Raw genomic sequence first — 24,123 nt, 5'->3', positions numbered from 1 at the left:
TACCCGTGCTGGGCTTGAGAGTCTCTTCTATGCAGTGGTACATCTCATCTGGTTTGGGTAGTGGTGGTAGCTCCTGGAAGTCACAGTGCTCAGTACAATGTACTATATTCTTGGAGAAACACCAAGAAAAAGGGGTGTACACAGCTTCATGCATTTTGTAATCTATGAAACTCTGAGAGCAAACAGACAGCAGCATAATGCGAAAGGTGTAGGAAAAACTTTAAATGGAAAAAATCCCAGCCATTGACTTCATCGTTATCTGTAAATGGGAAAAAGGCTGTGATTCTTCTATTGCACTCATAAAACAAGGCCCAATTCCTAAAAAAAAATCAGAACAGTTTGAGACCCACTGGTACAGAGGGGGAAAAAAAAGAAACGAAAGCATTCACTTCCAGATTCCAGAAGAAAAAAACTAACAGGCATGGCCAGATTTACTGAAACAAAACAAAACAAAACAAAAACCCTATCTTTACAGAAGGGATAAGTATGGGTAACTATTTGCTTTATAAAATGGATCACTATATAAGCTTCTTTTTAAAAAAAGAAGAAATAGTATATCCCCAGAATGCAATTAAGATAGAATTCAATTGAGAGAAGTTTGACTTCTATAGCAACCATAGCACTGCATAAAATAAGTCTCTAAAGGGCACAGAAGGAAAAAGGGGCAGAAGAATGTCTATCCACAGCAGTCCTTGAATCTGACCCCCAATTCTCGAGATGTGTTTCAAACAAAACCCAAACAAAATGAAAACCAAATAGGCCAAAACACTTGTCCTGCCACTGTTCCGTGGACCCCGCCAGAGCTCCCTGGGACTCCAGCCCCTCTCATGGCCCCTTCCTCCTCACTGGCAGCAGTAGGCCCCAAGGTGGTTTCTCTCTAGCAGTGGTTCTCTCCCAGGGGTGGTTTTACCCACAGGGAACATTTAACTGTGTCTGAAGATAGTTCTGGTTGTTAACAGCTGGGGAGGGAGTGCTACTGTCACCTGGTGTGTAGAGACTGAAGATGCTACTAGACATCCCATAGATAGTCCCCTACAACAAACTATGTTCCCATCCAAATGCAGATAATGCTGAGGTTGAGAAACCCTGGTCTACAGGAGGCGAAATCATGACCATCCCTCCAGAAAGTCAGGTTGCAAGAACTGACTTTTCTGTCCTTTTAGATGAGGTATTATGTAGTTGAAGAGAAAAACCTGCAAACTTCTGTTATCATGATAAAATATTCCCTGGGCCTGCGGGGTAAGCCACTGATACAAGGATTAGACTCATTGACACATGAAAATGCTTAGGCAACCCCCCTTGAAAACATTGGTCAAAACATTCATTCTAAGTGTTATAAGGGATGCTTGGCAAGGCCTCAAGCTTAGTCTTACAAAGTCTTCTCAAAAGTAATTTATACCAATGAGCCGTGGCAAATTCACCTATTTTATAAGTACACAATGACTCAACAAGCCTTTTCATCCATTTATAGAATGGCAACAATTATATTTTAATGAGTTATTTTCACTTACTTGTCAGAACCTGTTTAGGTAATCTAAATAACTTCACATCCTCTTAACATTCCTCCTGGGGCTGTCTCAGAGAAAACAGGCTCAATTTTCTTTTAAATCTCCAATCTCAGTTAAGTGACAAATGAGGCTGCTATAGCGACCACACTCCTGCTGGGTTATGGCCAAACTCACTTTTTTTTTTTCCTTTCCAACACCATAAATCTATTTCTTTCACAGATGAGATAAATTTCTTGTCCATTTCTTCTTTAATGCTAATGCAGCACATTTTAAAACATTTTTTTCCAAAAGTCTTTACAGCATGGTTTGATTAATAACTAGGTTTTCAGGAAAACTATTTTCAATATAAAGGCCAGAATCTCTAGATTTCCTTTATTGCATATCAAAGGTGGAAAGAGAGGCAACTGCCAAGCTCTTTCAACCTAGAGCTGCAATAAAATATGAGTAATACCCAAATGCTTGCTTCCTTGTTTTCATTCATTGGGAATTTCTTAAAGGAAAAAAAAAAAACCTCATAAATTTACAGTAACGGCTAAATCTACACAATCCCCCATGCCCCTTCCACCACCAAATCCCCCAAACAGGACTCAAATGTAAATTTCACAGAGCTCTAGGAACCACAGACAAGACAAAACAAACCCAAGGTCTGGAAACCATAGTCTCCTTTCAATCTTGGGGGAGGCAGCCTAAAAAACATAAACCTTGTTTAAAAGGTCAACGCACTACACTTCTCAGTGAAATAAATAACTAGCCTTTCCTGCTCTTCAGTCTAGTTCTGTGTCGATGAACAAAAGCTCCTGTCGTTTCTTTTGTATCATCAGGAAAACAAAAAGTTTACTAAATGTATTTTCAGGGCAATGAAAGTGACTTCTGTGTCCAGTGTCCAGCCACCACATTTGGAGGATCCAAGTGGCCTCCGACCTCACAAAGGAAGCCAGAAATCTCACATCTGCCTCGCAAAGCAAAGGACATACGTCACCTTGTGCAATGCCCGCTTTACCTTAGGCCAGGTTTCCTTTTCTTCTAATTCTGTTCCTTGGCTGTGCTGAGCAGAGGACTCCTCCAGTTTTCCAGTTCAGAACACGGCCCGGAGGGCTTTGTAGATGCCAGACCTCAGCCCGACAGACTGAGGCTCCCGCCCGCCTGGGTTACATACCAGGCTTCTCTCGGAAGCTCCGCTAAGGCAATGTGCATCCCTCTAGAGACGCACTCCGGAAACCAGCCCCGTGTGCGGCGGGCAGGCACACTCTCTCACGCCTCCTCTCCTCGCTTTACTTACGAGTTCAACACACCAACAACCACAGTGGGCCAGTCCATGTTCCCAAAAAAGGAGGGGAGTAGATTTACTTTCTTTTTTTTTTTTAATGCAGGTGGGAAAGTACCATTTCTTCGAATTCACTCACTATTGTCTGCATTGTGAAACTGACAGTGATTGTCCCTGAGGCAGAAGCTTGCACTGAAACCAGATTCTTAGGCTTTTTTAAGTTTCTTTCTCAGATTTGAGATGATGGAAAGGTGCACAGCGGAGCACAGGCATCACGTAGCCTGCAGCCTCCTCTCTCAAGTTACTGCTTTTGAGGTATATGTAAGGAATCCTTTATGCAAAAATATAACAAAACCGAGTTCAACTTTTTATTCCCCTTTGTTTCTTCAGAATTTCCATATTACTCTGCAGTATTGTTTGAGAGAAATATGGTTGAAAAAAAAACTCTGTTTCAAAATTTATTGATTCGTATTTTTGGTATATTTTGTATTGTGTGTATTTTTTTTTAATTGCAGCAAGAAATTATTGGCTGCCTACTATGTTTCAGGCATTTTACACCCACTGCTTCATTTTCAACTAAACCATCCCTGCAGAAATCTCAGGTGAGCCAGTGGCTGAGGGGAGGCTGCAGGCTCTCTGTGCATGTGAACAGAGCAGAGGAACTGGAAGTTTCTACAGTGAGAACACAGCCCTCTACTGTTTCTCAGGATGAGGGAAAAATTCTGTAGCAACTCGCTTTTTTTCTTGAGACAGGATCTCTGTCACCCATGCTGGAGTACAGTGGCATGATCATAGCGCAATCATAGCTCACTGCAACCTCCAACTCCTGGGTTCAAGCAATTGTCCCTCCTCAGCCTCCTAAGTAGCTGGGATTACAGGTGCGAGCCACCATGCCCGGCTAATGTTTAAATTTTTTGTGGAGATGGGATCTTGCTATGTTGCCCAGGCTGGTCTCAAATTCCTCACGTCAAGTGATCCTCCTGCCTCAGCCTCCCAAAGTGCTAGGATTATAGGTGTGAGCCACTCTGCCCTGCCACTCTTGTCATTTTTAACAAGACTAGGATGATTTAGGAAAATTTTCATGAAGATTATTTGCCCATAAAGGTCAAGAAATAAAAAGACCCTTTTATATAGACGTGTGAAATCTCTCTAATCTGGTTTGGAAGAAATCCCAAACATTGCTGAGAAAATGTAAGGTTATAGCAACAAAGCTGTGCTTCTAAAATGAAGAGGAAGCTATTAGCTGAAACATTATAATAATTACAGGGGTCTTACTAAATTTCCAGTGCATTTTTCTTCTGAGGAGTCAAAAACCTCCATTGATCTGTCCTTTCCACACCCGTATAGGGCCAGATCCTCAAAGTGCATCTGTGGGCCTCTCTGTACCAGAATCACCCAGAGGAGGGGTATTTGTTCATATGCAGATTCCCAGGCCTCCTGAATCACATTCTCTGGCATGAGGCCTGAGAATCCATACTTTATTATTTTTTAAAAGTATGAATAACTTCATTTTTATTGTGATAAGAACACAACAGGAAATGTACTGTCCTAAATTTTTAAGTGCACAAAACAGTATTGTTAATGATAGGCACCATGTTGTGCTGGGAATCCATACTTCAAACAAGATATGGCCGGGCACCGTGACCCACGCCTGTAATCCCAGCACTTTGGGAGGCCGAGGTGGGTGGATCACAAAGACAGGAGTTTGAGACCAGCCTGGCCAATATAGTGAAACCCTGTCTCTACTAAAAATAAAAAAATTAGCTGGGCATGGTGGTGGGCACCTGTAGTCCCAGCTACTCAGGAGGCTGAGGCAGGAGAATCGCTTGAACCTGGAAGGCAGAGGTTGCAGAGAGCCACAATTATGCCACTGCATTTTAGCCTGGGTGACAGAGCGAGACTCTGTCTCAAAAAAAAAAAAAAGATATACAGGTGTTTCTTAGGCACAGTGGTTTTAGAACCTCAGCCTTACATGGTTAGACCATTTGGGGTTAAGGATGGTCTTTGACCTCTGTAACCCAAGCACCTCACCTCATGTTTGACACATTAGCATGCAATGCCTGTCAGAGGAGTGAAGGCATCCCTCTTTACAAAGGTAAAAAGGGACACTTACCCAGGCTCCCAGTTACATGGCTAGAAGTAACTTGAGCATTAGAATTAGGCTCACTACCCACCAGTTTTCATCCTTTTTTTAAAATTTTCTTTTTTTTTGAAATGGAGCCTCACTCTGTCACCAGGCTTGAGTGCAGTGGTGTGATCTCGGCTTACGGCAACCTCCACCTCACAGGTTCAAACAATTCTCCTGCCTCAGCCTCCCGAGTAGCTGGGACTACAGGTGCACACCACTACATCCAGCTAATTTTTGTATTTTTGGTAGAGACGGGGTTTCACCATGTTGGCCAGGATGGTCTTGATCCCTTGACTTCATGATCCACCCACCTACGCCTCCCAAAGTTCTGGGATTACAGGTGTGAGCCACAGCGCCTGGCCTCTTTATCCTCTTTCTACTCTCCTATATTTGGATGATCAGTTTCTCTTTTTGGATTTTATTTATTTAAGTACCTTTATATCTTCTGGGATGGGGTCAAAGAAGATAGGTCATCTTCAGATTTACTGAGCAAATTTCCAAATTTGTGAGTTTCGAGATGAAAAGCATCAAGAATACCACCGTGTGGCGTCAAGAGGTTCAAGCCACTTCCCTGGTTGGGTAGCCCTTGGTGAGCGACCTGAGCCACCTTTCCCATTGGCATGCCTCCTGGGCACAGACATGCACACGATTTGGGGAAACAACGTGAAGAGTAAATAATCAAAGTGGGGGCCCAGGGGTGTGTTTGAGGTAACGGAAATGTTCCAAAGTCAGATTGTGATGATGGTTGCACAACTCTAAATGTACAACTGTATAAATGTACACAACTCTGTAAATGTACTAAAATGTACTAAATGTAAATCTAGTGTGAATGTACTAATGTTCAAGGGATTCTCGTGTCTCAGCCTCCTGAGTAGCTGGGATTACAGGTGCACACCATCGTGCCCGGATAATTTTTGTATTTTTAGTAGATACAGGGTTTCATGATGTTGGCCAAGCTCATCTCGAACTTCTGCCCACCTCAGCCTCGCAAAGTGCTGGGATTACAAGCATCAGCACTGCACCTGGCCTGTATCAGTTCTTTCTGCTAACCACTCTTCTCTCCCTTCCACCTTACCTATCCAGACCACATCAACCTCCAAAATTCCAGATCTACCCTGTTTCCAAGATGCCTGCAGCTTTGTGCTTTGCTACAGAGCCATTAAAATAGATTATGAAGAGTTACCATTTGCAAGGCCACTCCAAAGTTTTCCTGTTCGGGAGAAATTTCTATACCAGTTCATTTCCGCTGAGCTGGATGGGCACCAGCCCTAACTCCCTCCACCTGACTAGCTGGCAAACTACAAGCAAGTCCATCTGCTGGAATTGGCACCATATCCTCCCCAAGGCAGGAAGCCACGAGGTCCAGGAAGCGAGCACATTCAGGTGTGAAACAGAGGAGGCGGCAGGCTGTCCATGGTAGCAGCCCTTCAGGGCAGCCATCACTGGATCCAAAGTGACAAAATGCTCCCACTTTCCCTGGAGCACATGCCATCTCCTGGGCCCTGGGGGAAGTTTCATATCCTTAGCTTGGGAATACTGTGCCCAGAACAGAAATTATCCTGCTGACCTTTGGATTGTGCCATTTTTCAACACAGACCCCTCCAAATTAAACACTCATGGAGAAGCCAAGTAGATGGAATCACAAGGACAAAACAGCCAAGGTAGCTTGAGATGCCACCTTCTGTTAACTTATTACAAACCTAAAAGCTAGAGAAGACTGCTGGAGGCCCAAAGGGTAGTTGCAATGCCCAGCAGAGGCACAACCCAGATTCCAGGAGCCATGCTGGTTCTGGGTGTAAAGACCCACTTGTCTGTTTCTCCACCACCAATACCCAGGTCGGCAGATACAAGCGGATTATAGGGTCAGGCTTTCAACTGGAGAATGGGTCTGAGTGAGCCCAGAAAATTCTGTTTCCCTCATAATTAAACTAAAATTAGTTTGTAATAGAAAATATTTTTTAAAAATTATTTCTTGAACTAGCTGTGTATGGTGGCTCATGCCTGTAATCCCAGCACTTTGGGAGGCTGAGGTGGGTGGATCGTTTGAGATCAGGAGTTCGAAACCAGCCTGGCCAACATGGTGAAACCCTGTCTCTACTAAAAAATACAAAAATTAGCCAGGCATGGTGTTATGTGCCTATAATCCCAGCTACTCAGGAGGCTGAAGAAGGAGAATTGCTTGAACCTGGGAGGCAGAGGTTGCAGTGAGCCAGGGTAGTGCCACTGCATTCCAGCCTGGGCAACAGAGCAAGACTCTGTCTCAATAAAATAAAATAAAATGTATAAGCTGACTATTGGTTTGGAATAGAAAACACATATTATTATAATCTTGCAATGAAATCAAACAGTACAATCAAATCACATGCTTAAAATCAAAGAAACAAACAAGGTTGGAAGAAAGTGACCAAAGCCTTCAGTAACAATAGCAAACGAAGATCAGTTCCTCACTTTTGACTACCCATTACTTAAGAACCAAAGTTGACTTCTTTCTGATGATCACCAAAAATCTCTCTTAAACTCAGGACGTTTACTGTATGTGTCCATTACTTGGCCATTTAATACTGTGGGTCCAAAATTATCATGTTTTTGTCGTTGCTGTTTGTTTTGAGACAGAGTCTTGCTCTGTCGCCCAGGCTGCAGTGCAGTGGTGTGGATCGTAGCTCACTGCAGCACTGCAGCTTCCAACTCCTGGGCTCTAGCAGTTCTCCTGCTTCAGCCTTCCAAACAGGGGGGACTACAGACCCACACCACCACATCCAGTCAAGTTTTTAAATTTTTAATAGAAATGAGGTCTTCCTGCATTGCCTACGCTAGTCCTGAACTCTTGATCTCACATGATCCTCCTGCCTGGGCCTCCCAAAATGCTAGGATTAAAGCATGAGCCACCATGTCTGGCCTTGGATTACCTTTGTGCACTGAAAGACACCACCAAAGAGTAAACTCTTTTTCTTCTCCCCCAAGAGAAGGTCATGAAAATTGCCTTGGAATTCATTGAAGATCACCTCTGTAGGGTAGGTGGGGTACCCTGGGATCAATCATCTAGAAGAAGGGGCATGATCACCCCTTTTATGTCTATAGTAGTAAAAGAAGAGGGAAGCAGAGCCAGGGATGGGAGCTGGGAGGGAACAGCAGGAAGGGGAGGGGTGCTGCTCTGGGTTTCTGAGAAAGCAGACACAGGAGTTCTTCTTGTGCCCTGACGTGCTGGGTTCTGGAGAGGAGAAAGGACTACTCTGGGGTCATCATTTTGGTGCCCAGAATAGTGGCCTGACCAGGTGCTCTAAAACTTACTGCACTTGCTGGTAACTTGTCCAGGCAGGCTGTGTCTCTCTGCTGTTGAATCCTAGACATTTCTAAACTGCCATGCCCCTCGGCCTCTGAAGAAGCCGTAATGGCCTGGAGCACTCATGATCCCTGAGTAGGGGAGAGGCAGGGGCCTGGGACACTCCAAGAGGTGTCATTTTCAGCTTGGATTCTCTATGACTTTTTTTTTTTTGAAGGAGTTTTTCTCTTTTCGCCCAGGCTGGAGTACAATGGCACGATATCAGCTCACCGTAACCTCACCCTCCTGGGTTTAAGCAATTCTCCTGCCTCAGCCTCTCGAGTAGCTGGGATTACAGGCGCCCACCACTATGCCCGGCTAATTTTGTATTTTTAGTAGAGACGAGGTTTCTCCATGTTGGTCAGGCTGGTCTCAAACTCCCAACTTCAGATGATCTGCCTGCCTCAGCCTCCCAAAAGTGCTGGGATTACAGGCGTAAGTTGCCGCACCTGGCCTCTCTATGACTTTTAAAGATGCATGCCTTATCTCTCTCTGAGAACAAGTCCTAAATCTTACATTTTCTTTTGTGACACCCCCCACCCCTACTCCCGCCACATGTGGGGCTCCCAGCACATGCTCAATAATTCTGGTAGACTTCCTGGAAGAGTCCCACTTGATCTGCTGGGTCAGCCATTCCCCTGCTCACACATTTCAGCCATGAGCTAAACTGTCTGAAGTTAAATAACACTGAAAAAAACAAAACGTCCTTTTAACTCAAGATAAAGAGAAATTCCTTTCAAACTGTTATTTCCAGATAAGAAAGCCCTTCCATTTGTGCTGACAGGAAATGGGGTGACTTTTCCATAAATATTAAATCTTTACTGCGTGGGAAGGCAGTCTGCTGGTACCCTGGCGACACATTTCCTCCTGTTATGAAAGTAATAGAAAGTGGCCAGCTTTGGGTGAATCAGATAGACTTTCCTCAAATCATTTATTCAGTCAATGTGCTCTGCCCTACTAGGCTAATTCCCAACCTGTTAACCATGAAGGGGATGAAATATTAGTACCAGGTTGTTCTTCTTAAATAAAATGTTGCAAAACCAACTCATCACAAACCATACATTGGATTTCAACTTGAGTCGACTTTTCCAGCATTGGAGAGGTTTTACATTCACCAAGCTACACTCTACAATCAAGGGTATGTGCAATGCCAACCTCTTGCCACACAAGAGAACAAAAGTTTAGACTCTCACAGAGGGAAAGGGCCTAGCACAGAATCTTTATTTATTTATTTATTTATTTTGAGATGTTGTCTCGCTCTGTTGCCCAGGCTGGAGTACAGTGGCGTGATCTTGGCTCACTGCAGCCTCTGCCTCCTGGATTCAAACACTCCTCCTGCCTCAGCCTCCCAAGTAGCTGAGATTACAGACTTGCGCCACCATGGCTGGCTAATTTTTGTATTTATAATAGAGACAGGGTTTCTCCACAGTGGCCAGGCTGGTCTCAAACTCCTGACCTCAGGTAATCTCCCACCTCAGCCTCCCAAAGTACTGGGATTACAGGCATGAGCCACCACACCTGACCAAGTCTAGCATAGAATCTTGCATAAGATATTTATTGACTTGAATGCCCATTCTTGCATAGATAGCTAGATAGGTAGATGTGTGTACGTGAAACTGAGATATAAATCACCCTTTTAAAGTATATAATTCAGTAACTGTAGTACACAGTTGACCCTTGAACAACATGGGTTTGAACCACATGGTTCCCTTTCTTTTAACCAAACGTGGTTTGAAAATACAGCATTCAAGGGATGCAAAACCTCTGTACACAGAGGGTTGACTTCTCGTATAAGTGAGCTCCTCAGGGCTGACTTTGGGACTTAAGTATGCACAGATTTACCCAGAGGATGGTGGCCCTGGAACCAATCCCCTGCATATACTGAGGGATGACCATACTCACTGAGCTGTGCAGCCATCACCACTGTGTAATTCTAGAACATTGTCATTACGCCAAAAAGAAACCCTGTACTCATTAACATTCACGCATCATTTCCCCCTTCCCCCAGCCCCTGGCATTTTCTAACTTACTGCCTGTCTCTGTGGATTTGCCTATTTCTCACATCACATACAAATGGAATTGGACAGTCTTTTATGACTGTCTTCTTTCACTTAGCATAATGTTTTTGAGGTTCCTTTATGTTGTAGTATATATCAGAAATTTGTTCCTTTTTATGACTGTATAATATTCTGTTTCCTAGATATACCACATTTTGCTTAATTTATATTTAAAATGAAGCCATTTCTCCAGTGGCTTGTCAAGTGATTGTCTGACAATAGAAAAGGTGACCAGTGTCTCTATATTGACCCTGTTTCACAGGACCTTTCTGACTGTCCCTTGATCTTCAGAGTTCTAGACTAGAGCTCCATGAAGGGAATACGCTCCAAACTCCAGACAGCATCGTCCATCCACAACATTCTCCAAAAGCAGAGCCAGATGGCCTGGTGGAAGCTACAGCTGATTCAAGATGGCCAGACGATGAGGCACAGAAACAGCAGACTCTATGAGCAAAGTCACTGATTTTCAGTGACATTTTACACTGGTAAAAAGTAAACCAACCAAGCAGTAAACATTTGTTGTCCTGAGAATAGGTATAAAAGGGCCACTGAGACAGGCCTTTGACATCCACCAGGAATGGTAAATTTTGGTCCTTCAGCAAGTTATATCAAGAGGCAAATTGTTTTCTGTAATGATTCTTGTCAGGTAGATAATAAAGTGCATGCTCGCCCTCTCTTGCCCTCTCTCTCTCTCATGCATGTATGTCCCTATCTTCTGAGAATTAAAGGAGACTTATTTTCCTTATTTTTTTCTTTTATTGATACATAATATTTTACATATTTATGGGGTTCATATAAGTATGTATATACGTGTATACATATTTGTGTGTCTGTGTGTGTATGTGTGGGGGTGTGTGTGTGTGTGTGTATATATATATATATATTTTTTTTTTTAGATGGAGTCTCGCTCTTTTGCCAGGCTGGAGTGCAGTGGCATGATCTCAGCTCACTGCAACCTCTGCCTCCGGGGTTCAAGTGATTCTCCTGCCTCAGCTTCTCGAGTAGCTGGGACTACAGGCATGCACTACCACGCCCCGCTAATTTCTGTATTTTTAGTGGAGATGGGGTTTCACCATGTTGGCCAGGATGGTCTCGATCTCTTGACCTTGTGATCTGCCTGCCTCAGCCTCCCAAAGTGCTGGGATTACAGGCATGAGTCACCGTGCCTGGCCAATATGAGTATTTTTTAAATGCATATAATATGTAATGATCAAGTCAGGGTATCTGGAGTATTTATCACCTTCAGTATTTATCATCTCTCTGTCTCCCAGCTACTTTGAAACATATAGTGTATTGTTGGTTAATTATAGTCACCCTAGTCTGCTACTGAGCATTGAACTTATTTCTTCTACCTAACTGCATGTTTGTACCCATTCACCAACCTAAGCGATCTATTTTCTAATCATGGTTCTGTCACACCAATTATCTAGAGTCTCAGGCACTCAGCAGCCTCATCTGTAAATGAAGTTGACTAGTAACTGCCCTGACCAGCTTGCAGGCCTGTGGTGAGAATTAAGTATTTACGAGATCACTTGCAGGTGTTAAAAATATTATACAAAGTCAGGATATGGTGGTGGCTCACTGTCCACTGGGACATAGACCATCTCAACCAATAAACTCAGAGAACCTGATTTTTTCCCTTCCATGATGCTCAAAAATATTCGGGTCTACAATTAATTAAGTGGATGAAAACATGAATTCCTCTGAGCCCAGTGAGAACGAGAAGAATGCAATCAGCTGTCAGCATGGACGCGGGCTACTATTCTTCCCTTGCATGTGTATGATACACACAGAAGAAAAGGGGAATTGGTATTTCAGCTTCTCTTTTGTGAATTACATCTCTGGTGTTGACAAAAAGATTAGATGCCACGCAGGCATACTAGGATAACCTATGCTTCATTCACGAGAGAATAGCTTAGCCCAGAACAAGACCTATTCACTGCTTATGATTATTGCAACGTAATATACTTAAAATACCTACACCAAAAAGAAGGAAGGGGACAAGGGCCTCCACTTGATAATGTGAATCAGCCTCAGAAACATCATAAACATTTGTCCCTCAGCTTTGTGGAAAAGCAGTTCTTTTAATCAGTCCAAAAGCAAAACAAAACAAGGCCACCAGTTTTGAATTCCTCTGAGAGTCAAGGAAAAGAATTTGGCTGAATCCCGTTGTGATTCCATTTCCTTCACTCCAGGAGTTCAGCAGGAGCGGTCTAAAAGCGAGTCTAACTCCTGTCCTGCCGCCCACCCCTTCCAAGTTAACAGATAAAGACAGGGCAGGGTCGCCTCGTAGGGCTGAATGGACAGGCATTTCAGGGTCTAGAGGACTTCTCCCAGCTCTATCTGAGGCTCCCTTTCTTACATGGTGGGTGTACATGCTGTCACGGACACCACTGCACATTCCCAGAGAGCGCAGGCAGCACAGTAAATACCACGCCACACAAAGACAGGCGCCACCAGCCCTCCCGGAAAGACCAGATGAGCCCAGGCCAGTAGGTTTATGGGTGTGGTGATGTGAGGAAAGGGAAATCGTAGGACTCAGAGCCCCGCCCTCCCCCTCTGTGGTCAGAATGCAGAGAAGACAACTTTCCTTTCAGGCAAGAGCACAAAAGAATGCTCCTGTGCAGCCTGGCAGGTGCCTGCTCAGGAAGAACCACTGTGCAGTGTGGGACCAGGGCTGGGAGTCTTTGTCCTGAGTGCAGTGCTCGGTGCACACAGGCAGCCCCTGGGGGCATAGGAATTGCACAAGACAGCTTGAGAGGCCGAGAGAAAGCCAAGCCCACCCTTAGTCTGCTGATAAAACAGCCCCAGACTCAGGGAAGAACACACGGGACAAACCCTTTACCCTCCAGACTTCTGTTTTCGGTTTGAGGTTTGCTTTGCTTTCTTTTCTTTTCTTTTGTTTTCAAACACTTGTCAAGAATACAGATTCAATCTCTATCCAATCCAAAGAGGTATAGGGCCTGATGCGGTGGCTCACACCTGTAATCCCAGCACTTTGGGAGGCCAAGGCAGGCAGATCATGAGGTCAGGAGTTCGAAACCAGCCTGGCCAACATGGTGAAACCCTGTCTCTAATAAAAATACAAAAATTAGCTGGGCATGGTGGCAGGTGCCTGTCATCCCAGCTACTCAAGAGCCTGAGATAGGAGAATCATTTTAACGCAGGAGGCAGAGGTTGCAGTGAACAGAGAACACGCCATTGCACTCCAGCCTGGGCACCAGGGCAAGACTTCATCTCAAGAAAAAAAAAAAAGAAAGTGCCATCAAAAACAATTTACTTTTAGCTATGTGCCTAGAGATGGTTACACCTTTGTAAAGAGAGACCAAGAAACTTAGTTGCTGTCTTACTTAAATGCAGGGTTGGAGACATGACACTAACCCCCCTTATAAATTTTGGAGTCCTTACTTGATTGCATCCACCATGAGCTGCCTTCATTTTGAAACTAGCTGTTGCTGTTGATAAGAACAACCATTTTGTTGCTGTTTCTTTTCTTTACAAGGCTAACAGGTAACAACCTGTACCCTGGAAAGAATGTCTGCTAGAGTGAGAGCTCTCCTAAGGCTAGCTACCAAAGATGGAAAGAAATTCATTCCAAAGAGATGCCCCACTCCCCCATGACATTAATGAACTAAGTCTGAAGTCTCTTGCAGCTTCCTGTTACCATTAGGCTGTTTGCAGAAAGGAGGTGGGGGCAGGGGAGGAGGGAGGAAGAGGGGAGAAGGAAGGAGGAGGGAGGCTGCTTCAGAGTTCAGAGACAAGATGGAGAGAGCAAACTCAAGTATGTCACACTAATTTGCCCTTGCACTTCTTAATTAGGAGGCAGGTTGTAAATATCTTCAGCACTCTCCTAAATTTATAGGTTCATCAGCAGAAGCATTTGAAGACGTGCCATTTATAGCAAGATCTCCCTAAAAAGAGAATCTCGCTGTTGAAAACAAAACTGAAAGCAAGTGATGAGAAATTGAGCTACAATTTGAGCGTATGCTCTATGCTGAGTGCTACGTGCTGGTTTCCAGAAAGTATCTCCAGAAAAAAAGAACCATTGGCTCTGACCCCTTAGAGCCAAGACATGAGAATTCTAGAACTCAGATCTTAAGAACCAAAGGGACTTCAAGAGGTCTAGCAGCCCAAGTCTTGGAATTACATGTATATTTTCAATTTTTGTACTTAAAGAAAGGAAAACTGAGGCTCAAAGAAGTAGCGAGCCTTGCCCAAGGGCCCCCAGCTGGTGAGTTCAGATTCCGATTGGCTGCCACCAGAGCTTTTTCACTGAGCTGCTGGTGCTCAGACTCTCCTCCTCACCCCTTCAAGCTGATGTGATTTTCAGGGCTTACAAGGACTAAGGAATGACAGAGGCAGAGAGAGCTCAAGGGCTGCTGGAGCTTTGGAAGTCACGCAGCAGTCCCTGTTCCTGGGAAATGAAGACAGCCCCAAGAAGCTGAATGACCTGCCCCAAATCACTTAGTAATTAGGGACACGGCCAGACCAGGAGCATCTCTTCTCTACCATTGTCCAGTGAACTTTCTCTTTCTCAAAGGTGCCTCAGGTGTCTGGTGGCATCTCTGGTGACACCACACCTAGAGAGGCCTTAGGGTCCTCTTAGGGATCAGTGAGTGTTTTAAAACCACACCAAGTATGCAGACCTAACTAGGATGATATTTGCATGATTTCCCAGGCTTACCAGAGCGGGCTGAATGGTGACCCGATCATCACCAAAAGAGACTCCCATATCAAATCCCTGGAACCTGTGAATGCTAGCTTATTTGGGAGAAGGGCCTTTGTAGATGTGATCGAGCTAAGGATCTTGAGATGGGGAGATCGTCTTGGATTATCTGGGTGGTCCCGAATGCAATGAAAAGTGCCCTTACAGGAAAGAGGCAGAGGGAACTCTGACAGAGAGAGAAAAAGAAACACAGAGAAGGCAGCCATGTGAAGACAAGGCCAGAGATTGGCGGGAGGCTGCCACAAGCCAAGGAACACCCAGAGCCATCAGGAGCTGGGAGAGGCGAGGAAAGACCCTTCCCTAGAGCCTGAGAGCCAGCATGACCCTGCCCGCACCTTGTTTTCAGATGTCTAACCTCAAGAACTGAGAGAGAAGACATTTCTGTTTGTATTGAGAGGAATACATTGTTGTTTTAAGCCACTGCCATTACAGCAGACAAAGAAAACTAATACATTTGTAAAGGGATACAACAAATTCATCTGTGGATAAAATAAATATTAAAAAACCACAAAAATCCAAGGTTCACACTATTTACAGCAAATCCACCAGCATAATATTTCACCATCACCACCACGACCCAAGCATGAGAGGCCGAGGGCGGAGCGCGTGGAGACCGTCCAGCTTTGTGTTGGTAATCAAGCCAAACCGACTCACAGGCTGCCACACGTCAGCGTGATAACCCTGCAGGACATTTTTCTAGCTCACACACCCATCTGAGGACTACATCTGCTGGGTGGATTCTGAATCTGAGGCTGAACATGATGTAAACTACTCCCAGACGTCTCAACTCTGAAAGCCCCTCATGGAAAGTCTCCAAGTCTTAAGCCTCCACAGAAACCTGAAGCCAATTTGGGAAGAGGCCTCTGCAGCCACAGTGAAAGCCGAATGACTCAGGCCTTGAAGGAGAAAACCGAGTAAGCAGATGTTTCTTTCTAATGGCATGTTCTTGGATCTAGCTTTATTTTAGATTTTCTTTCCTGCAGCTGTTGAGCTAAATCTGAAGGCAATCAATACACACACACACACACACACACACACACACACACACACACACACACACACACACAGCCCTTTTCCCTCCCAACATGTTTTGGGGGAACACAGCTCCACGTGTGGACTAAGAAGACTGCAAACATGACTGTCACAAATGTGGGGACCACGTTCAGTATGTTTTTGCCTCTTTTGTACAGCTGGACATCTAGGAAATCATTCTAATGTTCCATTGATTTTTTTATGAGGGCCAGGCTTGGTTGTTCATGACTGTAATCTCAGCACTTTGGGAGGCTGAGGCAGGAGGATTTCCTGAGGCCAGGAGTTAGACACCAGCCTGGGCAACAGAGTGAGACCCCCATCTTTACAAAAAATAAAAAAAATTAGATGGGTATGGTGGCATGCACCTGTAGTCCCAGCTACTCAGGAGGCTGTGGCAGGAGAATCACTCGAGCCCAGGAGTTCAAAGTTGCAGTGAGCTATGATTGTACCACTGTACTCTGGCCTGACCAACAGAGAAAAACCAAGAAAAAGTGAGAAAGCGAGAAAGGAAGGGAGGGAGGGAGGGAGGGAGGAAGGGAGGGAAGGAGGGTAGGAGGGAGGGAGAGAGGGAGGGAGAGAGGGAGAGAGACAGAGAAGAAAAGAAAAGAATGAGAGAGAAAGAGGGAGAAAGAGGAAGGGAGGGAGGAAAAAAGGAAGATGAAGAAAGAAAAAGAAGGAAGAAGAAAGAAGAAAGAAGAAGAAAAAGAAAAGGGAGAAGGAAATTTGCCAGTTGCTCCCAACTCAACAGGTTTATTTCAGTCTTCCACAGGAGATCAAACTCAGGACCCCAAGGGAAATGCTGTCGGGCCCCATTCAGGGCACTTGTGAGAAGAACTCTCTGGGGAGGGATGACGGATGGACTCGGAGCCCGGTGGGGAGGCACTGACTGCATGGCACTCCGAGCGCAGTGATCCGACTGCTCAGACTCCAAGCTCCCTTCAGGCGGGTCCCGTCCGTCCATCCTCTCCAACAGCCTTCCTAGGGATGTGCTTCTTTCTCCCTGAGCCAAGACACTAGTTTGAAGTGTCCTTGGGTCACTAATTAAAGCTTTATTGCAAAGGCTATGAGAGAACTCTTTCCACCCTTCCTGTGTGTGCGGAGGGTGGGGGTGCATTTCTCAGGCTCCACTCCAGCCAGTACCACCACCGTTTTGTGCCCGGAGTTCTGCAGTAGCCTCCTAGCTGGCCTCCCTGTCTCCACCCCAACTCCCTTCCCAGCCACTTAAAAAACCTCTGAGCTGAAATGCACGTACTACAAAACGAACCAGTTTAAAGTGAGCAATTCAGTGGCACTCGGTACATTCATTTACAATGCTGTGCAACCACCTCCTCTAATTCCAAAATATCTTCTTCAGCCCAAAAGGAAATCCTGTATCCGTAAAGCAGTAAGTTCCCATTTCCCCTCCCGCCAGCCCTTGGCAACTACCAATCTGCTTTCTATCTATATGGATGTACCTATTCTAGATATTTTATATAAATGGCATCATACAATATGTGGCCTTTTGTGGCTGGTTTCTTTTACTTCGAGTGTTTTAAAGGCCATCCTGTGGTAGGCAGCACTGCTTCCAGGCTGGATAATACTCCACTGGACGGATACACTACGGGTTGTTATGCATTCACCTGCTGACGGACACCGGGTTGTTTCTGCCTTTCGGCTGATGTGAATAGTGCTGCTGTGAACATGTGTGTAATAGATTTGAGCACTCTCCTATGTTCTTCACACAACAATCTGATCGACTCACCCGACACTCCAGCTACAAGTGGTTCAATGGCTTCCCAGCACTTTTAGGGTAACACCCGAACTCCCGAATGTGACTCTTGGGACCCTGCCCACTTCTCCAACATCATCTGTCACATCCGTGCTCCCGCCCAACTGACGTTTCTTCTGTGTGCTGTGCTTGTCCTCACCTCTGAGCCTCTGCAGGGGTTCTTTTCCTAGAACCTTCTTCCTCAGTATGGGAAGTGCAAAAGTTTCTCTTTAAAGTTTCCTTTCTTGTTTAAAGAATAAATAATAAGTGTGCTAATAACTCTTTGTTAAGCCCTATCCTATGTTGGTGTTAGACACGCCATGCTTACAGGCACATAGTACATTCTATGTTCTTGTACTTTAACCAAGGTATCTGTGCTGGACGTGCTCACAGGCACGTCCCAGCTCTCCATTGCTTTTACCTGTTTAGAAAAGTTTTAAGTTATTAGCCAATCGGGTTTTAGTTTAGATTGTGAGGTCTGGCTCCAGCCAATGGAGATCAGACACAGCAGTAAGGATGACCCCAAATGCGTAAGGGATAAATGGCTGCTTTCCTCTGTTTGTTGTACTCTTGTGGCAAGATGGCTAGTGAGAGTACCCTTCCTGCCGTCCAGGGAGTAAAAATTGCATTGCTTAAAGATCCTCTGTCTCGGTGCTAATTTTTCTTTGTGGCACTGAGCATCTATTTCCAACACTCAGGGTGAGAGGCAACTGCATTTGACCACAACCACATCCTTCTCTCCCAGATGCAGTCGGCCACCCAGGTCCCAGCACAGAGCCAATGCGGGCCCCTCTGTGCTTCATGGAAAGGGCTTGCGGTGGGCTTTAGGAGGCTATGCTGGACCTTTGCTGTGAAACCCCGTGGAAGAGACAGCACAGTCCAGAAACACCATGGTCGGGGGGCAGGCTCAGATGTGTGTCTATATCTCTGAAACATGCCCTGCTGGAAAGTTGGAACATGACTCCATGGATTCAGCAGCCTAGTGCCTGACTAAGCAATGTGACAAGCTGCAGAACCTGTTGCCATCCCCCTAGTCGTACGGCTTCCTGAGCCACCTCTACTGGGGACACGCTCTCCACCCTGACAGGTGGACCATGGATAACGCAGTCTTACTTTTTCCTTGGACCTGGCTGACCCCCTACAGACCTGGGAGAAGTAGGGTAGTGACCCCTTCTGAACTCTGGCCCCAGAATTCTGTGTCTTGTCCCAGAAAAACTGGCTCAGCCCAGAGGCAGAAGCCTGTGGGGCAGCTGTGGAGAAAGCAGGAAGAAACCTACCCGGCTGGAGGCGGTTGTACCTGAACTTGACAGGCTTCAGCTCAGCCCTGGCCACTGGGTACGCTGGGTCACACAGGATGTGGTTTTTGAAGGGTGGGAAGCCAATGCCTCTACCTTTTCCCACCCTTCCTTTCTTAGTTGCCATTCTGAGCCTCTGCTCCCTGAATCTGCACACTCCTGGAGATGCACACATACACATATGCACACACACACAATGTAAACACACACACACACACGACTTCACTCCCTTTCCTAACCTCTAAAAGTAAAAATGGTCTCATATAGCCTTTCCTACATAATTCCCACCAGAACCTTTCTCATTCTTTTTTCCTCTGCAAATTCTCCATCGTTCTAATTTCCACATGAGCCTTTGAGGAGAGCACAGCACCTTAATTCTCCAAGACATTCACCTGCAACTACTTTCTTTCCCCGCAGGTGAAAAAAAGATGGAGGAGGTGGAAAAAGGGCCCCTGTTGGGTGTTTCTGAGGGCTGCTGAGGAAGGTGGCGGTGGCTGTGAAGGAGCCGGTCTGCCACTTACCTCCAGGACTTTCCCTGTGATAAACTGGTGACACGCCTCACATTTCACCCCAAAGAGTCCCTGGTAGTCCTTTTCACAGTACGGGGCACCGTCCCTGCAAGACAAAAACATGCTTAGCTCCAGGGGGCTGGAGAAGACACCAAAACCACATTTCCCCAAGGCCTTTCCACAAAAGGGCAGGACATATTTCTCCCCGGCCCCAAGTTCACATGCCTGGCAATCCAGTCAGACCTGGTCAGACATGATCAAAACCACAAACGGAATGATCCAGAGAGTACTCTGTGGCTCTGGGGGCCACACAGGAGGAACCGCCATGTTGTGAACAGCCACGTTGCCATTCCATGACCATCCTTGCCAATTTTTTACTATCTCAGAGCTAACTAGCAGAAAGCCTGGCATCATTTTTACTCCATAGGCACCCTGGGCATGGAGGAGCACTGAGCCCACTGAGCCCACATAAAAATAATTACTAAACCAGAGAAAGAATAGTATTAATTAACCTGAAGAAGATACTAGCAAATCAATAGGCAATATCACACCTAAAGGCGAAACACTAGAGACAATTTCATTAAAACCACAATAAAGGCAAAGCTAGAAAATATCATTAATGCATATAATACATATATTTATTAATATGACACATAGGCCGGGCATGGTAGGTCACACTTGTAGTCCTAGCACTTTGCGAGGCTGAATTGGGCAGATCAGCTGAGGTCAGGAGTTCGCAACTAGCCTGGCCAACATGAGGAAACCCTGTTTCTACTGAAAAAAAAAAAATACAAAAATTAGCTATGTGTGGTGGTGGGCACCTATAATCCCAGCTACTCAGGAGGCTAAGGCAGGAGAATCACTTGAATCCAGGAAGTGGAGGTTGCAGTGAGCTGAGATTGCACCATTGCACTCCAGCCAGGTGACAGCACAAGACCCTATCTCAAAAAAAAAAAAAAAAAAAAAAAAGAGAACACCGAGCCTGTCAGATGCGGGCTCAGCGTTCATCCAGCCACAAGGGGCCCACACGCCAGACGACAGCCTCTGAATAGCCTCTCAACACCACCTCCTCAGCTCTCAGGAGGCCTCCAGGGCCCAGGGCCTTCTCCAGCTCAGGCAATCTCCTCCATTCACCTCAGAGCACAGGAAAAATATTATGCCCTGTGTGTGATTGCATGGAAGAGCTACAGAGTGCCTCTCTAGACTGCCAAGTTACCTGCCCCTGTCCAGCTTACAATGTTCCCTTAGAAGCCAGGCACCTTTCTTCTTACTTTGTTTGTCCATCACGGTCACCCGAAGAGCTTCTTGCCCTTTCTTTTTTTGAGACAGAGTCTTGCTCTGTCGCGCCCAGGCTGGAGTGCAGTGGCCCGATCTCAGCTCCCTGCAACCTCCACCTCCTGGATTCAAGCGTTTCTCCTGCCTTAGTCTCCCAAGTAGCTGGGATTACAGGTGCCCACCATCACAGCCGGCTAATTTTTGCGTTTTTAGTAGAGATGGGGTTTCACCATATTGGCCAGGCTGGTCTCGAACTCTCAACCTCAGGTGATCTGCCCATCTCAGCCTCCCAAAATTCTGGGATTACAGGCATGAGCCACTGCACCCAGCCTTCTTGCCCTTTCAATGCAGGTGTTTCAGCCTTACCCTGGGCCTGTAGAATTAGATTTCTAGGGGGTGGGACACAAGCTACCTTTTGTTTGTTTTACTATATTTTTAAACTACATTCATTAATATTTTTGAATAGGTGATTTCATGTGGTTGGGGAAATGAATGAATGAATAAAGGAATGAATTTATTTATTCTTTGAGACATGGTCTTGCTCAGTTGTCCTGGCTGGAGTGCAGTGGTACGATAATAGTTCACTGCAGCCTCGATCTCCTATGCTCAAGTGATCCTCCCACTTCAGACTCCCAAGTAGCTGGGACTACAGGCATGTGCCACCATGCCTGGCTTGCTTATTTATTTATATTACTAGAGATGGATCTCGCTAAGTTTCTCAGGTGGGTCTCAAACTCCTGAGCTCAAGCAATCCTCCCACCTTGGCCTCCCAAGTGTTGAGATTACAGGTGTGAGCCACTGCGCCCAGCAGGAAACTTTTTTTAAGGCATAAAAAGGTATACAGTGGAAAATTTCCCCTCATTGCCAGGCTACATTAAAAAAAAAAACAACCTCACTTCCTTAAGTGTAGCTAGTATCCACTACTATTGAACATGAACCCATTTCCTGGCAGGCTGCTTTATGCACAGTCCTAAAGGGCCCACAGCCTAGGCTTTGTGTGCTTTTGGGGGGCTTCTATAAATGTACTCCAGCCCTGGAAGGCGGACAAAGGCTTACTAGTTCCTCATAGGAGAATGAATAGCAAAAGGGAAATTATTAAATGCTTAATTGGCTACAACATACAGTGTAACACTGTCAGCTTCATTCATTGTTACATTAGGCAATGATTAACATTTCATTAGGTTTACAGTAGCCAAATTACACCAAAGCAGAAGAATAAAATTCTTTTCAAAAGTTTTATAGCAACAAGTTCATTCTGATGGCAGGATGTGAATAATTTCAGCACCTTTGGCGTTGTGGGGCCCTTGAGACCAGGACCTGCAGAAGAACCACAACACTCGGTGCCCACTGAAAGGAACACGTGCCCGCGCCCAGCCTTACTTGCTGATGTACTCCCCGGTGAGGACCTTCCCGCAGCATTTGCATTTAAAGCACCCCAAGTGCCACTGCTTATCCAGCGCCAGCAGTGCCTGCCCATTCTTGATATCTCTTCCGCAGCCAGCACAATCTGAAAAAGAGCAGCCACGAGTGGTTACTACACATTTCCTTTGCTAAATCCAAGCAGGCAGCCCAGTTCAACCCTACTGTGTGCCCATCACACACTCAATCAGTATTTACTCAAGCACCATCTCAGGTCAGTTTCTTTCCCCGCACATCTTTCTCGGTGAAGTCTCGCAGGCTGCATCCTCACGTGGCACAGAAGCTTCGTGAACCTCCATGGATCTAAGGGGATGGGTGTCCTTCACCCACTTGCTTTCTTGGAGTTTTTTTTATGTACCATCTGAGCTATTGATGGCCCAGAGAATATTTAATTATAGTGTCTTGGTTGTGTTTTTAAGAAAGTGCTCATAGGCATTTATTAATTGAGGGCACAGTGAACAACTCAGCACTTTAAGCTGATGCCTCGCCTAACAGTACATACGTGATTACTCCTGGAAGGCTGCCCATAAATCTCACTTTTGTAAATGGGACTCTGTACTTCCTTATCAACCCAAACCAGCCTTTCAGAGATTTGTGATCATCAATTAAATGGCTCTTAATTCCTTAGCTTTCAATTCTCCTTGGCAGGCTCCTGGGAGGATGATAAAGGAGAAATTATTTCTTCATGGTAAAGAGTGTGGACCGGGAATGAGGCATCCCAGTCCTGAACCCCAGCTAACTCCTTGTTGGCTAGCTATGTGATCAAGGCAAGTTACACCCTTTCGAAGCCTGGGTTTCTTCTTAGGGAAGTGGAGATGTTATCAGCACCTGGTCTCAGGCCTCTGATGAGGATTCAGTGCATTTAACAGATTTAGTGGTAGATGGCAGGTTGGAAGTGACTAGAAACATTTGCTATTATTAAAATGGCCATAATTAACCTGATTATTGACTGCTTAATTCTGTTAGGGAAGTTGAGTATTTAAAAGAACCCAGAAGACTGTAAATTGCTGTAACCTTTCTGGAAAGCAACTTCAACACCTACAGACATTGCATCAGTGTACCTGAGAGAACGAAAGCAAGCACGGCTGTCAGGTTGGCCGTGAGGTTCCCAGCTGATCACACAGAACACACACAGAATAAACTTGTGTCCTGGCAAGGCCACTTCGTGGCCAGGTTTGGACCAAGACAGAGACGAGGCCAGTTGGTATAAAAAGTGATGTAATGACTCCCTCTTCTGACCACATCCGTGACTGCTGCTGCTTTCCTGGTGACGCTTGTAGCCCAACTTCAATGCTCTCACCTCCAGAAAAACTTTAGAGACCTAATCACTGACCTGCTCCTGCTTCTTGACAACACTTCACGTAGAACCTTTTCTGCTCCTTTGAATCCTTGCTAAAACTACCCAGCACAAGCCCAAATGCCATGAAAACTCCTCCAAACTGCACCCAGAGTGGGCTCACGGTTCCTCTGGCTTCCCTCTTGCTGCAGCTAGTTAAATAAACTTGACCTGCTCTTTTTTTTTTTTTTTTGATGACAGGTGTATTTCTGGTGCTCTTGGTCAGTGGGTGTTCACATAACCTTGAGATCCAGTAATGATTTTATGTCTAAGATTTTATTCTACAAATATATTTGCAAAAGCGTGTATGTGCACGCATACAGTCCCTATAGCATTTCTCTAATAACAAAAACTGGAAATAGGCTATATGGACATCAGTGAAGGATCAGTTAAATAAATTATAGTATAGTTGATAATGGAATACTATGTGCTGTTCAAAAGAATGAGGTAGATTTCTGCTCTGGCATGAAAAGATGTTCAAAATAGATTAAGTAAAAAAAGCAGGCCA

General features: G+C 45.3%; 1 protein-coding gene across 11 annotated transcripts in view; it reads right to left on the bottom strand.

The window, feature by feature from the left end:
* ABLIM1 (actin binding LIM protein 1) overlaps positions 1-24,123 on the bottom strand; it is a 341,410-nt gene that overhangs the window by 94,153 nt on the left and 223,134 nt on the right. For all 11 annotated transcript variants that reach the window (XR_010341744.1, XR_010341741.1, XR_010341742.1 and 8 more), the window contains 2 exons: positions 22,241-22,367; positions 19,598-19,691 (listed from right to left, as the gene is read on the bottom strand). Coding sequence is in view for 6 of the 11 variants with exons in the window: in XM_064373819.1 (XP_064229889.1) it covers positions 19,598-19,691; positions 22,241-22,367 (221 nt within the window). In the remaining 5 variants the exon portion in view is untranslated. The remainder of the gene's footprint in view (positions 1-19,597; positions 19,692-22,240; positions 22,368-24,123) is intronic.

The sequence above is a fragment of the Aotus nancymaae genome, unplaced genomic scaffold (assembly GCF_030222135.1).
Source record: "Aotus nancymaae isolate 86718 unplaced genomic scaffold, 86718_ANA_hifiasm-v0.15.2.pri h1tg000010l, whole genome shotgun sequence".
Taxonomy (NCBI): Eukaryota; Metazoa; Chordata; class Mammalia; order Primates; family Aotidae; genus Aotus; species Aotus nancymaae.
Note: the sequence above shows the minus strand (reverse complement) of the source record. Positions and strands in the feature narration are given on the sequence as shown.